Source organism: Sphaeramia orbicularis, chromosome 13, assembly GCF_902148855.1.
Source record: "Sphaeramia orbicularis chromosome 13, fSphaOr1.1, whole genome shotgun sequence".
Classification (NCBI taxonomy): Eukaryota; Metazoa; Chordata; class Actinopteri; order Kurtiformes; family Apogonidae; genus Sphaeramia; species Sphaeramia orbicularis.
Genome location: NC_043969.1, coordinates 26,635,025 through 26,651,951, shown reverse-complemented (window position 1 = coordinate 26,651,951; position 16,927 = coordinate 26,635,025). Strand labels below are relative to the sequence as shown.

The 16,927-nt window shown below is 35.6% G+C and overlaps 1 protein-coding gene across 1 annotated transcript; it reads right to left on the bottom strand.

The window, feature by feature from the left end:
• Positions 1-13,260: 13,260 nt before the first annotated feature.
• Positions 13,261-14,199, bottom strand: LOC115430977 (proline rich transmembrane protein 1B-like). Its single transcript, XM_030151195.1, has 2 exons — positions 14,015-14,199; positions 13,261-13,492 (listed from the first exon to the last, which is right to left on the bottom strand). Exons 1-2 carry the CDS (start codon positions 14,126-14,128, stop codon positions 13,343-13,345), a joined length of 264 nt encoding a protein of 87 aa, XP_030007055.1. The 5' UTR covers positions 14,129-14,199; the 3' UTR covers positions 13,261-13,342.
• Positions 14,200-16,927: the final 2,728 nt, after the last annotated feature.

The following is a 16,927-nucleotide window of genomic DNA, read 5'->3' as shown; positions in this document are numbered from 1 at the left end:
TATGTGCCTCTCAAAGCACTTAACTTTGTGATAACGACCTTACAAACAGTATTTCCATATGTGGACAGAATGTGTGTAGATAGTGGGGTGCAGAAACCTTCTGATGTATTGGCTTATGCACGTGAAATAAGTGATTCTATAAGTACTAGTGCATTGACCACGGGTTCTAGATGTGGTAGTTTTTATGCTGGGGAGAGCTAACTTTTGGGAAAAGATGTAATTTAACATGTCAAACACTGCTGATCAATTCATTACACAAGTAGAAAAGCACTCAGAGAATGCAGACCTTCACCAAGGTAGATCAGTCCCCCCCGATCAACACCAAGTTTAATCATTTGTTCCTTGTACCAGTATCAACATTTCCTGAAAATTTTATCAAAATCCTTCCATAACTTTTTGAGTTATCTTGCTAACAGACAAACAAACAAACAAAGTAACAACAACAAACAAACAAATAAACAAACAGACAACCCCGATGAAAACATAACTTCCACCGTTCCTTGGTGGAGGTTATAAATGAGTGTGAGTTGGTGCTCACAATTATTAAATGTTCATTTAGATTTTGTGTTTATGATGGGCAAACTTAATGTTATGTTATGTTTATTGGTTGTTGAGTTGATTGAGGACTGATTGTTTGACTGACAGGGCCAGCTGTCTGAAATCCACTTGTGGGTTTATTTTATAAAAGTATGGCACCTGCAGCTGAGTTCAGTTGTTTGTAGGTGTCCTGGGAAACAGCAGAAAGTTTTTCGGTATATTCTTTTATCCTTGTATTCAGTGCTTGATCTTCAAACTTTTGGATTCACAATGCTGTGCTGCTGCATAGCCCGACTCTGTAAACAAGACATATTGGTGTAATAACTTACCTCTGATACAGTTCATTCCTTACTTTATTGGTAAATTCCAAGGGCAGTTTCAGTTTGAATAACCTCTCAGCTGGCATGTCTGGTTCTGACCATGAATGTGACACCATGGCAATGAGGCCCCATTGTTTATCTGTTGCTAGGTAACTCACTTCAATGATGAGTCTATGACTCTGGGCATAGCAAATGATTGTAAGGCTATTGATTCAAATTACAATTTTTTCCCATAGACTATTGGTCCTATCCTTTGCGTTTTTTCCAAGTCACTTTGTTGACCAAAAATACTAAATATGCCAAACTGCAGCTGTCAGCTCTTTCCGGATTGTGTGATGCCCGACACAAGACAGAGTCCACTCCCTTTTGTATTATAGATAATAAGCCTGTGTTCTGCATTTTTCTTAAAACCACAAATCATTTCTGTTTTCCTGTGCAGTCTGTGTTGTCAGTAGCTGCACTAAAGATCTATTTTGTCTGAACCATAGATCAACAAACGGTGACTTGGAAGAGATAATAACATCACATAAAAAATGTTAAATTCATGAGCTTCAAACTCACCCGTGTTGAAGAAACACTGCAATTTAATCATCAGACTCCATTCTTTCATTTAGATGAAAACAACAACAGTGCTTCTGGCTTTTATCACTTTGTCACTTTCTTTTGACCTCTAATAGGTGTTTCTTTATGGTTCTCATCCCATCTGGTCATTTTCTGACTTTTTGGTCAAAGATCCCATGGTGTTAGTGTCTTCCCTCACCATGGGAGACCAGCGGAGTCACTCACTACTCCCCCTAGTGGTCACATAATACAATCTAATCATATAATGTAAATAGATTTGGTTCGTATCTACAGCTCTATACACTGACATATTTGGCGTAACTCGAGGACTCCATTATGCTGACAACACTAATGATATTTTAGGTTATATTTTAAAGTTAAAATACTACATATAGCTCCTTTAAGCCTGTTATTGTCTTTTAGTAGCCCATGCCAAATTGTATGTCTTTTATCCCCTAATTCAAGATAATTTGGATTCTTTCTACTAGGATTGTTTTTGCCGTGTCTGTTTGTTACCAGAATTTAGGAGCAAGTGGAAAAGAAGATAAACATCGTGCAGTTTATGGTAGTGTGTAATAGTGTAGTTTCTGAAGGAAACTCCACCCAGTCGCTGAGGGAGCCTGCCAAATCACAGTCTCAGGACACGGTCTGCAGGCCAGTTCAGCACCAACTCACAACTCACAAAGACACATTGCATCATCTGGAGTTCACTCCCAGGGTAAGACAAAGCAGGCAATTATTCAATCGTTCTCACTTTTTTTGTGCCTCATCAGTGTCCATGAGCAAACTGGGAATTGGATTGTAGGAAAGGACAAACATGACTATACATACACAGAGAGACCCAGATAAAGATCTCATCATTTTGACTGCAAAGTGCATATCTTTCATTATGATCACTCATTTAATGTCTCCATCCCTGCAGACAGCCAACCAATGAAGATTCTACTCATCCTCAAAGTATTTCTGTCCCCACAATGTCAGGTAACAATGTGACATCTCCAGATTTAGAAGTAGGTTGCGTGTTGCGTGATAATTCATTCGTTGGTATTGTCTCTATTTCCCAGAAGAGGAGTGGACCAAGCTGCTGGAGCTATCTCCTCTTTTTCAAATGTTGAAGGGGTGGAGCTACAGCTGAAGACATGGGCCAGTGGGGCAGGGTCTTATAAGAGGAGAAATCATCGGTAGGTTGACTGCCTTGTGTTTCTCAAATAACAGTCATTCTGAAACCGAACCTGACAATGAAAGTTAATACCACTCACGCAGATATGGTAATCATCGAGTTTGTAAATCAAGCAGGCCTCTTTCTCTTCTGATGTCTAAACTTGATATAACTTTGATTTCTTATGCATTAATCTACATGCACAAAATGAAACAAAAAGTTCCCCACATCTGTGTATGCTTCATCTGTTTCAACTGTTTTTTTAAGTGTTTTTATCTGACCTGTTTACTTTCTATTTTATTTTCTTGACTTCCCTTTTAATCATATTATTGTACCCTACCTGTAGCACTTGAGGTTTTTAGATAAACAAGTAAAGTGCATTACAAATAAAATGTATTATTATTAAAAAAGGTCCCATTTGTTGAGAGTCTCCCAGTTGGTCTTATTTTCTGCCCTCCAGAGCCTTGATGAGGCCCAGATGGAAGACATTTTCTACAATGTTCAGGCATATGTTCGTCTGTCAGGGCCAAGTGGTTATTTCAATGACTTCCATCAGAATTGTCTTAGTGAGCATAAAATGAAGCAGGAAACAACATTTCTGGCCTAAGTATATAAAAAAACCATAAGATAAGATAGATAGATAAGATAATATAAGATAAGATAAGGTATACTTTATTTTTTCATTTTCTTTATTATGGTCCAAGGGGGAAATTCAAATATACAGCAGCACAAGACAATATGTATCAAATACTATAGAATAAATAAATAAATAAACAAATTAAAATAAAATATATAAAAATGGGTTAAAGTGACTAAAAATGACAAAAAAGTAATAATAATAATAACAACAACAACAACAACAACAACAACAACAATAATATAATAATAATAATATAATAATATAATAAAGTAACAAGTGTGCAGTAGGTGACTTTGATAACCAGCATGGATCTACCTATCAGATGTACATGTACTAATAAGGTAAAAGACATGTCTGGTTCTGCTCCAAAATTCCTAAACTTTCTATGTCTTGCAGCTTTCCTGCAGGTATAACTTCTAAATGCTGTTTTATACATTAATATTGGAGGATATATTATACAAAGAACACATCTGTCTGTTTTCCAGAAAAAGGCAACAGTTTTATTGATGTCCTTGATGCACAATGGGAGTGTGAAGGAGAGCTGATCCCTTTGCATTCATCGACCCTTAACCCCAGGGAGTTCTTGGTCTACCAGCACGGACTGTTTCTGATGCGTACATTACATAATCTCAAACTGGTCAGTGCCAAGGTCTCATTTCTAATTTCTCTGCTTTTTATACTTAGATGGATTTCACTGTTTTAACTTTTAATTCCTTCTGAGACTCTGTGTAGCCTGAGATGCAGCACACAGCCGTGAAACCTTCCAACAACCCTGTTCCTGTTAGAGACTCAGTGGGATTGCCCTTGTTATGAGGGCGCTGGGTCTGACTGACCTTTCTGAGCTCAGTCTAGCACTGTGTATTATCTCTTAATTTGATATATACGACAGAAGTGTTTTGATAGCTTTTTTTATGTGTTTCTCTTTATAGTTTTAATTTTTGAACGTGCATGTCTGGATATAGCTCTGTTTTATTGTTTTGGGCTTTAGTGGGAATACTGAAAAAAAGTTTATTGTTTTTTTCCACACAGACTCCAGACATTTCTGTCCAGATAGCAGCTAGTCTCCCGAACAACAACTACTTTAACAACGCCTTCAGAAATTCCTTCTTTTACCAGGTGAAGTTTTCTGTCATTTTAATTATTTCAGACAATTAGCATTACCAGTGTCTTTATTAATTTAATGTTGAATAGATGAGGCCCAGTGCTATTATAATACAAACAGATAGAGTACCAGTATCAGTATGTAATACACAATACATATTAACCCTACAACACCAAATGTATCATATTTGATACATGAGTTTTGAAGTCCTCTACATGATCAGTGTGATTTTTTTTTCTTAAAAAACCTGATGTATACAATTAGATACATGCAATACACAGATAATCCACCAGGGGGGAGGAATTCATTCACCAGAGGCCTTTCCAGTGACACTACAAGATTGTCTTTAATGAGGAAGGAGGCAGAACTTTGCCTATTTTTAAAATGTATTACCAATTTGTTACACATGTTCATGTTATATTATGTTTTGTTTGTTCAAAAATAATAATATTTGAGCACTGAGACCTGATGTGTCAAATATGATACAAAATTGAAACTCATACATAAAAATTGATATTTGAAAAAAAAAAAAAAAAAAAAATGTTGTTTAGAAGGACCAATAAAGGCTCCAGTTTCAAAGAACTGGAATTTTCTGTCAATGATGGTTCAGGCTTTACAGGGTTAACTAGACCAGTGTTTCTTAACCTTTTTTGACCAAACCCCTACTAACAGCATCATGAAAAACCCTATGCCTATGTCTGAAAAATTTTGAAACCCATTGAGAACACTGTAATAGTTCAACCTGTTTGCATTTCAACATGAGGGGAATCTGTTGCATCTCCTTTGTTGTAACAGACAGTGAGTCGTTATTTTTTGTGATTTTTTTCTCCCTCCCGTCCTGTGCTCATGCCCCTCCCCCAGTTATGGACCACTGAATTAGACAATCACATTGCAGATAATGTCCACCATGCTGCCTAATTCCAGCATGTTGTTAATTCACTCAAAAAAAACATAGGCATATTTTAATATCAATGCATGACCCTATACTCCCAGGATTTCTATTCATGTTACATCAGCCATTGTTCTGAAGCTACATGTGGTGGAATGAATGCGATTTCAGTGTCATTAACTCATTATGAACAGGTTTTAAATGAAAAATGAATGAAAGAGAGTGTTAATTCCAAATTCGAACTTGGTTGGGGGAAGGTCATCAAATGTAGCCATTTCAGAAATAACATTAACATATGCTCTCAGTTCAGGATCAGTAAATTATGAGAATGACGTTTGAACAAAAATATGTTTACCTCCTGTCATGAAAAGATTGTGACAATGTGATTTATTCTTGGTGGATAGAGTGTAACTTGGACACAGTATGTAATCACTGCACCAGGTCAAAGGTAATTGGGTGTGTAGCACCCTCATAGATTCACGTAGGCACGAGTCGAGTTAAAAACAGGGTTTATTCTTCTCCTTGGAACCCGTGAGAACTGCTCACGACAGAAAAACACAACAAAGCACCCTTTTAATACATGTTCTTGCTCTTTGTGTTACACAAATAAATAAATAAATCACAGATGTTAATTACGTGAAATAAAAACATTAAAAACTACACAAACCTCGTTCGCTGGCATCAACAAGGGGCTAAATAATCCTTATGCTTAGGTCTCGTCTTCTTTCTTGCTTGTTTCTTTAGTTTATGGTTATTTCTACATCTCTTCATCTTCATGTGATGAAGCTAACCGGCGGCTACAGACAGCAGGTAGGAAGTGCGTCAACAAAAAGGGGTCGGGTGGAACCTAAAAACTACGCGACTGTTCCCCCTACAGTATACCCCAGATGGCGCAAGAACCTTGTATATGTGAAATGTATTATATATTAACTGAGAGATGTTTGAATAAACACATAAACTTACATATGAACTAAAAATTGTTAAATGCAGGGACTGTTACTGGGTGCTTCTGTGAAACTGGTCCCTAAAAACAGCACAGAGGGGCCAAAAATTCAAACCAGACGTAGACTAATGTTATGAAACAAGTTTGGAAGCATGTTGGGTCTACTTTAAAAATAAATATATACTAATACGTAATGCTAGTGGACATGATGGGTTGCATGCAAAACCGGGAATGAGAACGCAGATTCATGAAAAACCTGTATGTCTGGATTAGAAAAACCACTAGGATTGTCAAATTTAACACAGTGTCTTTATTTATAGCGGTATATGAGACCATTTCAAACAGTGTCTTCAAGATCAAATGCACCGACACCTTGGTAGCTTTTCCTGTCCCAATTTTGGTCTTATTTTTGACCCTGAGATTTTATAAAAAATTCATTAATTTTGGGATGGCTCATAGCAAGAGTATAATTTTTTGCATTTATCTGAGGTCATCATTAGGTACATCCTTGGGGCAAATATGTCTAAATTTCTCTTTCATCATTGGTCTAAAAAGCTGGCAAAGTGCTAGGTACCAAAATGAACCCAGTTTCATACAAGCACCCAATTATTGTTGTGTATAAATAAAATTTTTCCAACTTTATGGGCAACAATGTAAATAGTGTTTTGCAGCATGTGTGTGTGTCATGGAGGCGCAAACAACAAAGAAATTCATGGAGAATGGATTGGTGTCCATCAGGGCCTTCCTTTATGGTGCACAAGTGAGAAACTGACAAACGAAGCTTCGCCCTTTCTCAGAAGTCAGTTCTGACCCATCCAGGAAGTCAGCCTAACTTATAGTAGCCTGTGCTAAGCTTAGATGTGATTGGTTTATATGATGTTATGTGTTTATGTTTATGTTTACGCATTTGGCAGACGCTTTTTTCCAAAGCGACTTACAGGGGAAAACCAATTAAATCACTCAATCAATCAAATTTTATTTATATAGCGCCAGATCACAAGAAGGTTATCTCTTGACATTTATATATAGAGTTGGTCAAAACCAGACTCTAAGTCAATTTACAGAAACCCAACAGAATCCATGATGTATGAGGCTGTCGCTAAGAAGAGAGAAAATAAGATAAAAACAGACAGAATGTTAGACCTTGGAGTTGTCCTGGGAAGTTTTAGGGAGTTGGGTTATGCCGTACCTTGTGGTATCGTTAGAGATAAAGTAGCTTGCAAAACATGCAGAACTGAGAAACTGACTGAGACTAAACATTCATATATAGGCCTGTCGTTAAAAAGAGAATGAAAACTGAAGAGCCATCACAGGTCAAGATTATAATCGTTTTGGATTTTTCATTATAGTTTAGTTTTATTTAGTTCTGACTTTTTTTTTCTCTAATTCAGTTAGCTTTAAATAGTTTTGAGAGCAGGTTTGCTAGTTTTTATTAGTTTTCGTTATTTTCTAAACGCTTAGTTTTAGTGTAGTTTTTTTTTTTTTTTAATATCTTTTATCTTCTTCGCCGTCGAATTCAAATGAATCCCAGACAGGACTCTGCTGCTTTCTCCCACCTTTAGTCTCCATTTTTCCAGGTAGAGTGGGGATGAGAAGATGACTATAAACGACAAGTGACGAGAAGTGATGGACCGTTAAATATCATATGGTGCTAGCAGCTAAAATTGCTTGAGGTAAATAAATCGATTTCATATCATCCGACATTGACAAAGACGAAAACTAAGGGAATTTTATCCATATTTTTATACGTTTTAGTTAGTTTTGTAAGCACACAATACAGTTTCAGTTAGTTATTGTTTTTTTCTTTTAATTATAGTTTTTATTTATTTCAGTGAATGAAAATGTTTTTGCAATTCTAGTTTTCGTCATTCCGTTAGTTTTTGTTAAGATAATAACCTTGTCATATATGTCTTATAAACTAACAGAAGTCTTATGGTCAGTATCAAAATCAGTATTAACATATGTGATTTTTATTCAGGACAATAACCACTCTAATGTCTGAGAAAATCACAAAAATGTAAATCATACCTAACGGTGAGAAATTGCCAAACCTGGATACCGATAGAATTCTGTTTTATAAATATGATGTACAATATTGTATTCATATAAACAAGAACAGACAATAAAATGTAAATGGTGATGCAAGTCTGCATCATTGGAGGCTTATTATGCCTCTACATTAAACTGAACAGGGGTTTAAAGTAATCCTGTGATAGTTCTGTGACCTTGAACTTCCCCAAATGCTGAACTCAAAGGTTACAGGTGAATAGGATGGGCCATGGGCAAAAGTACTGCCAAGGTTGATCATCTTAGCTCCATTTTGTCAAGTTATGGTGGAAAATAATCACAAACAACAGGTCTTCACTTTTAGAAAATAACAATATTCTCTGATGCCATTCAGGAAGCTGTTCCAGAGATGTTTCAGATGCTTCACAAGTTTTTTTTGCTTGATTAAATTAAATTAAAATTAGAAAATCACTTACAGAAGATGTGAGTGTCCTACAATAGAGTCTTCAGAGACAAAAAACATGTCATGAAAAACAGCTCTGAAGACAAGTAACAAGTGCAGATATTTATTGTAGATTTTTTCTTTCTTTCTTTCTTCTTTCTTTCTTTCTTTCTTTCTTTCTTTCTTTCTTTCTTTCTTTCTTTCTTTCTTTCTTTCAAGTAACTGTTGTGTTATTTATAGCTGTTGAGGGAGAACAAAGAGTATAGGATTAAATTAACTGATTGAATTGATTAAATTAGTCAGTTCTCAAAGTAATGTTTCCATGTTGGCTCGAGAGATAAAAGACATTCTATGCTGTTGTTTTTCTAACATGTTTTCAAACTCTGAAAAATGAGGTAAATGTTTTTCTTTACTCTGTTGCTGTGGTTTTCCTGCCAACAGTTTCAGTTTTACGCCTTGATTCTCAAAGCTTCATGGCTAATGACTAATATACCAGTTTTGTCAGGATTGAGAGTAGAAAATATTTTTGGTCCATTCTGTTACATCTAAAATATAGTTTAGAAAAGCATCTATTGGTCCTGAGCCATTAGGAGAAATATCACTTAACATGGCGTATAATCAACGTAGCTATGAAATCTTATGCTGATGATGTAATGATGTTTCTCATTTGAACCATAAACATTCAAGAGTGCTGAGGCTAAAACTAAAGCTTGTGGAATACTGCAAATTATTGTACATCTTTTACTTGCTGTACTTTACTTAGATAAGCATTCGTCTGTTTAACACCCTAGATAAGATGATCTAAAAATGTTTTGCAATGTTTTGTGGTGGGTTGTGTTCACCACAGAAGAGCATTTCCTGAAAACTCCACACACAGAGCTTAAAATTTGAGATGTAACTTTTGTTATGATGAAATGAAAATGCACTAGGCTTCATGTCTTTATGTAGGCTGTTTGGTACTTCTATACAATGCTGCAACTGTTCTGTTTGATTAATGTTATAGGAATTGGGCAACTTAAACACATCTGCTCTAAAGTATAATATAGTTATTTGCATTTTCATTTGAAGTTTTTGAAGACTTTTGCCTTTTTTCAACATGCAGAAACAACATTGTGCATCCAATTTTTGCAGTTTTTTTTTTTTTTTAATCATTTTTAGATGTAATAGTATACACTGTTGCTCAAGCTCTTCTTATGAAATGACTGTGACAATGTAAATGGATAAAGTATGACTGGGACTCAGTATGTAATCATTGTGCCTGCTCAGAGGTGATTACTGATGTTATAAACAGAAAAAAGAGGAATGTGTCTGAAAACAAAATTATTCAAACTTTATTGCCAGCAGCGTATATTTTTGAATGGCATAATCATATTACCTCACTGGTAAAAGTGTTTTGCAAAATACATCTTTATGACCTGTAGATGCTCTGAAGCATGTTAATCATTCATCTTCATAAATTTTTGCAAAATTGACTGATGTTCAATTTCAATTTTTTTTTGTACTTACATCCTGACACTCTTATACTGGTCTTGATGTTGTCAGATTTCAGTAGTGACCCAGGACAAACATCTGTACTATATTTATCATTATGTGTAGACAAACCTATGTATCCATTTACATAAAAACATATTGTTTTTAACCCATAAAGACCTGGTGTTACATTTGTGTCAGTCCTAAAATATTTTGTTCTCTATATTTAACTTTCCTTAAGTCATTTATCGCCATTTATTGTAATATTATCCTGATTATTTACATTTTTTTCAGCGTAAATCCTCTATTTTTCTATATTTAACTCACTGACCATGTAGATGTTTATTAAAGCTCGGAGTAAATTCAAAGGTTATTATATCAGAAACAGAGAAAACTGAGAAAAATGTGTGCTTTTCAGTGAAATCTCTCATTATCTGAACATTAACCCAGTGTCTCCATCCACTGTCATTGATCCAACTCTATGGGTTTTACCGTGTGAACCAATGTTGTAGAAGATGACAGTGTTTCCATGGTAACTACAGAGCCTCTGAACATCCAAATGGCTCATACCTGATGACCATAAAAAGATGAATAACTGTATTTTACACCAATTATTTACATGTATTTATAGGATTAGTGGATCAACAGGGATTGAACAGTTTAGATCACTAGATGATTTTGGTCGGCGGCGGCTGTTTGGGTCTTTATGTATTAAAAAAGATATGGCAAACCCTTTCAATATTTATCTATTCAGAGTCAACTGACAATACAGCTCATGTCAGGGAACCTGGTGAAAGGGAAAACACTTACACTGTAACATCTTAAAACTTTAGTAGCCTAAAGTTCAGACCACCCCACAACCACAGCTTACTGACAGAATTTGCTATTTTGTTGATTTCAGGTTTCTTATTAATACACAGGGACAGCTCTGTAATACAGCAATTGAGTAACAAATAAATAAGGCCATTCTCCTCAGCTCATTCATCTAAAGCAGTAGTTCCCAAACCTTTTTTGGCCCATGACCCCATTTTAACATCACAAATTTCTGATGACCCCAGACATTCAAACGGAGACATTTTCTCTTGTAGATGTCTTAGCTGGGCCAGGCAGGTGAAGAAATCATTCTATTTTTCTGGTTTTCAGGTTGAAGTGTAGTAACGCCTATGGTCACATGATTGGGTCAATCAGATATGCCCTCTCAGATATTATACCCTGCATTTTATTTGAACTTGATTTTTATTAGGAAAAATGTGTGGTGTTTCAATTATAATGAAATAAATATTCAATCATAAAAGAATATTTTTTTAATAGTAATTTTTTGTTTTTTTAATCAATTACTAGAGATTTCAGGCGACCCCATATAAATTCCAGGTGACCCCACGTGGAGTCCTGACCCCAAGATTGAAAAACACTGATCTAAAGACTTGAAAAATACTTATTTAACTCCTCAGTGTTTACAGCAAAGTGAGTGAAGCTTCTTAACAATGCCTAATAGTTCCTAATAGTTTCTAAGGTGTAATATCATGGCTATTCAGTTTTACAGTATATAAATACACTCTAGAACTTTAACTATGCTCTACTCAATTTAACCTGTGCAACATTTTTACACTTAAGAATACTGAGTAAATTTGAAAGCTGTGAAATCATTTATATTTATTTATAATTAAGTAATTAATTTAAAAGTTGAAGCACATCTGAATAACTACATTGAGTACCATGAAATATAAAATTGAGTTGATATAATTAAAATGTTAAGTCAATGCAATAGTAACCCTAAGTTCAAACCACTCAAGAAAATGAGTAAATATAATTCAATGTTATGTAGATGCAGCTGAAAATGAGATTATTATTTAACAAGTCAAATCTGCTACTTTTACTTTTTTTTTTTTTAACAGAATGTGATTCCTAACAAAATACACAGTGTATTCATTGTGCTGCTTCAGTAACTATGATGCACTGCTCTTTATTGTCAGTAAATGTTGCTTGTATTTAATATATTAATGACATTACTTTCTAATTCCCTATTGGCAGGAGGCAGAGGAGACGCTCTTTGTCCGTCGCCAGAGGCTCCAGTCTGTTGGTGGCTTCTCTCTGCTCCTGCTTCACTGTCTGTCCCACATCAAAACTAAAGATATGAGCTCTGACTCCAGCCCTGCCTTCCAGAGACTTCTTTTTAAGGTAGACAGGATAAAGCGTTAGAGGAAGTGGACAGTTTTATGTTTAATGGTTAACTAACTTTCACCAGTGTTGATATCAGGTATCAGTATCTTATTCATTTTTTCTGGAAGGTTCTTCAGGCCAGTCTGGGGGAACTGTTTCAGGCCAGACTGTGTATGCACCCTTCCGGGCAGGACCAGGAGGCCCATTCAGGGGACATAAATGGGACTTTGTTGGCGTCTCACACTGCATCATTACTTCACAGAATACACAACCCAAACAGGGGATTGCTATCTCCAAATGTAGCACAGAATATTTCCTTTAAATGCAACCACTAGTTTAAATAGGTTTTAAATCCTCTAGTAATATTAGCTCTTCTATGCAACTGCTCGGTTGGATGTTATATTTGTTATTTGTGTAGTAAGATTTGGTATGGTGCAACACTGCCATTACAGCTTTTTTAAAAAATTTTTATGAGTGGTACAGTACAATCAGAGCTATTTTTAAAAGTTTCTTGTTGTGTTCTTCTTGTGTGTGTGTGTGTGTGTGTCCTCTTGGCGACTGCGGCAACAGGATGTTGAAGTGCTTCATGGGAGACACAGTGAGACGTCTCTGTTCATGCATCTTGAAGAACTTTTAAGAGAGAAGAAAACTGAAACCATAGAGAAAAACAAAAGCCACATAGGCTAATTTTTTTCCTCTGTTTGTACCCTTTTTGCCCTTTTTATCTAGTGGAAACCTTTTGGTAAAAGTACTATTTATTTTTTAATCCTCCTTGTATTTCTTGTATGTGGTGTAACTTATATTAACTAAATAAAAATCATAAAAGCATTTGGATTAAAGCATTTATTTTTTGCATCAGATAAGTACAATCACTGCAAATCACAAGCAAAATTTTCTAATGAACAATCATGTACTGTTTTCACCAATACACTGTTATAAAAAGGCATTCCAGCGGTGCGTTAATAGGTGCTTGTTAGGAAAAAGATATGCAGATGATCATATCAGCACCGTTCTGAGACATGTACTCCGGTTTTTTATAAGGGCCAGGGCAAGTCCAGGCAAACAAATGCATTGCTGAGATTCCAAATGTCTGCCAGTCAAAGTAGGCATCCTCATTGTTGCCCTGCTGCACTGGCTCTGAGAGCGATGACAATAATGAGCACAATTATTCCACAGACAAGCGCAATGATGTTCAGGATCTTTGCTGTCCTCGATGCCTCTTCGGCTGCAACTGTTTCACCAGCGGCATTTGCACTTTGTACCTTTAAAATATAATAAAAATAAATGATAAAAATAATTTAAAAAAAACAACAATAGTTTAACATTAAATGAAGTGTGTGTTTTGCTTCACAAGTGATTCGACTTGATCTGAAATCATGAACCATGCAAAACAAAATTATCTAAATAAATCTGATACTGAACGACTTTTCCATAAAGAGATAAAACTTGGCAACTTGGTACTGAAGGAGGTTTAATTTTTTTTCTTTGCCTACTTATTTACACTGTTTGAAATAATGTTGGAATAATTTTGTTTTCAGACACATTCCTCTTTTTATTTCTATTTATACACATCAGTAATTGCTTTTGTTCAGGCACAATGATTACATACGGAGTCCCAGTTACAGTTAATCAACAATAAATCACTTTGGCACAATCATTTAATGAGAAAAGCTAAAAATATTTTATTCCAACTTCATGGGTATTTACTTTATTTTTACATACCTACAAAAAGTTATAAATTCCTACAAAAGGGAACACTTAAAAAAATGGTCACAGCCACTTACCCGACTGGAGTAGACAATGGCAGCAATCCCTAGAGGCAGACAACAGCACAAAGTGTTGAAGATGGACCATGCAAGGTAGGACTGGGCAACAGTACGGCTCTGGCCTCCTTCCATAGTGGCTTTCTGTCTCAGTGGACAAGTTATGCTTTGACCAGAAACACCCGGATCCAATAGCTGGTCAAGATTGGGGTCTGCACACATTTATTCACAAGGGGTGTGGCTAAAAGTGTGGTTTCAAGTATCTCTCCTCTGCTTCTCTTGGTGCCTGCAACTGAAATCACACTGCAAAAATCTAAATCTTACCGAGTGTATTTTTCTCATTTCTAGTCAAAATATCTCATCACACTTAAAATAAGCCATAATAACCTAAAGAGTAACTTTTCAGTGAGATATAAGAACATATTTTTAGACAATAGATTTTGAAAATCTTATTTCAAGAAATCTTACCAAGATAATTTTTACTTGTTCCATTGGCAGATTTTTTTTTTTTTTTGCTTAATTCAAGCAAAAAAAAAAAAAAAAGGTAGGATCTATTGTCTAAAAATAAGTTCTTATATCTCACTGAAAAGTTACTCTTTAGGTGATTATGTCTTATTTTAAGTGTGATGAGATATTTTGACTAGAGATGAGAAAAATACACTTGGTAAGATTTAGATTTTTGCAGTGTAGTCTCCTTCTTACGTTGTAAAGCAAAACACAAAGCTGTTTTTATTTTTTTTTTTAACATACTTTTTACTGAACTTGGATTTTAATAGGATGTGGCAATGCATCCTTTGCTGATGACTTTCTCTCCTAAAGTAATGTGAAAAGGGATATTTTTTAGCCTGCTATGGTAGAGAAAGGAGATTCAACTTGTAGCTGACTTTTCTAAGATCTAAGGTAGCCTCTGGTTCTCTTTCTTTTAAAGACAGTGAAAAACAGCCTCCAGCACTTTACAAGGAACTGTTCCAAAATTAAAGAGGTTTGTTCACACAGCCAGAACACAAGGCCCCTTGAAATGAAAAAGACAAGTTTAGAGGACTAGTTGCTTTAATGCCAATACAAAAACAGAGACCACAGAGGTGGGGGAGTTTCTACACACAAACCTGCAAAAACTCCTGACCTCACTGAGACTTGTTACATTACTTTCAGGGACAATGTTTAAAACCCCACAATGTCTTTCATGACTGTTTTAGCTGTGAGAACATCTGTTTATGACACCTAGAAGTTAAGTCAGACAATTATTCCAAGTACTGGCACAATGTTAAAAAAACACAAGAAAAATGTTACCTTAGTAACTGAGTATTTACCTGAACAATAAACAAGCCTGAACGCAAGGTACCTTTTAAAAAAGGACATAGTAGACAACATCTACCGAGGAAACTCAGGACTTTTGATGTGCAGAGATCAGTCTTTGGAGGAAAGAAATTCAAGTTGGTCAAGAAGGCCAGCTCTTTCCTGGGATGCCTTCTCGACCCAGAAGAGGTGGTGTGTGACATAACAATGACAGCTAAGATATTTGTCCTGTTGGAGAACATGTCCCATGTAATGCAGGGAAATTTGCCAACACCAAGTAACTCCTTCTGGGACTGAATCCTGCAATGTCTTGCTTCCGTTTGTTGTTAGGACAAACAATATATCTAGTAAAAAAACTTCAAACTCTCAGGGGCAACATCAAGACAACTATTCTTGTTTGCATACACAATAGTATTATTTTAAGTATAAAACCCCCTTGCCTTGGATGTTTTCCACTTTTATTGTGCAAAAAAAAACCCAAACCCAACAACTTGCCAATGTCAAAGTTCAGTAATGTCAAGTAATCTATCGCGCCTTTCACATCAGTATTTAGTACATGCGTCTTTAGTCATAACAATCGCAGCACTGAGTCTGTGTGAACAGGTCTCAATCTTTTTTTATGTCTAACCACAATTTGTCTTGTTTTTAGCAGTGGCACCGTCACACTCTGGAGATGCTTCGCAGCAGCAGGACCTGGAAGGCATTTAAAGGTAGATGGTAAAAAGGAATGCAGCAAAATATAGAGAAGTTCTGGAAGCCAGTGTGATTCAGTCTGCAAGAGAACCATGGCTTGGGAGAAGATTTATTTTTTAGCAAGACAATGAGCTGAACATGTAGTAGAAGCTTCACAGAAGTGGTTTAAAGACAACAAGAGACAGCAAGAAGAATGGGGTAAAAACGGCACTGTCCAGAGGGGAAAGGCTAATTGAGACTATTCCACACGGAGTCAGTGCTGTACTGCTGCCAAAGGTGGATCTACTACATATTAACGTGAATTGAATGAATATTTAGGCAAAGACTTATTTTATTACTAGATATTTTTATTAACTGACATTAGTGGGACACATCCAAGGTGGTGACTACTTTTTATAGACACAGTAATAATGTATAATTATTATGGTTTCTAATTTTTATTGTATGGATTTTGTTGTATTACTTCTCTTTTATACATTGTTTTATATACTGCAGTGTTGTGAGACTAATTATCTTTTGTATCCAGTGTGACTATTAATACTCATATATAAGTGCAATTAAATCATTAAGTTATATTTTATCAAACCGTGAAACAGATGTTTGGTGAATTAGTATTTCAATACCCATCAGCTCTGTTTTCAGATTCAGTCTCACAAAGCATGTGCCATAAAACAACACTATTAATAGTCTACAGGACAAATATTATTATAGGTCCAAAAAGGTTTCTTCTTATAGCTTAAATAGTGCATAAATCCACACTACTTGCATTATTATAATTAGGTTATTACAAATATGGGTGTTTAATGTTACAGTACAATGACTGTGATATTGTAATACTTGATATTCAGCCAACAAAGCCAAGTCAAGGCCTAACGGAAGAGAAACAGGAAACTGAGATATGCTACAAGGAAAAAATCTGAACGTCCCAGAACTTCCTGATTCTCA

Coding starts and splice junctions, on each gene's coding strand:
- LOC115430977 (XM_030151195.1), bottom strand. CDS start 14,128: ATGGAAGGAGGCCAGAGCCGTACTGTTGCCCAGTCCTACCTTGCATGG. Junction 13,493..14,014: donor CCATTGTCTACTCCAGTCGG/GTAAGTGGCTGT, acceptor TATATTTTAAAG/GTACAAAGTGCAAATGCCGC.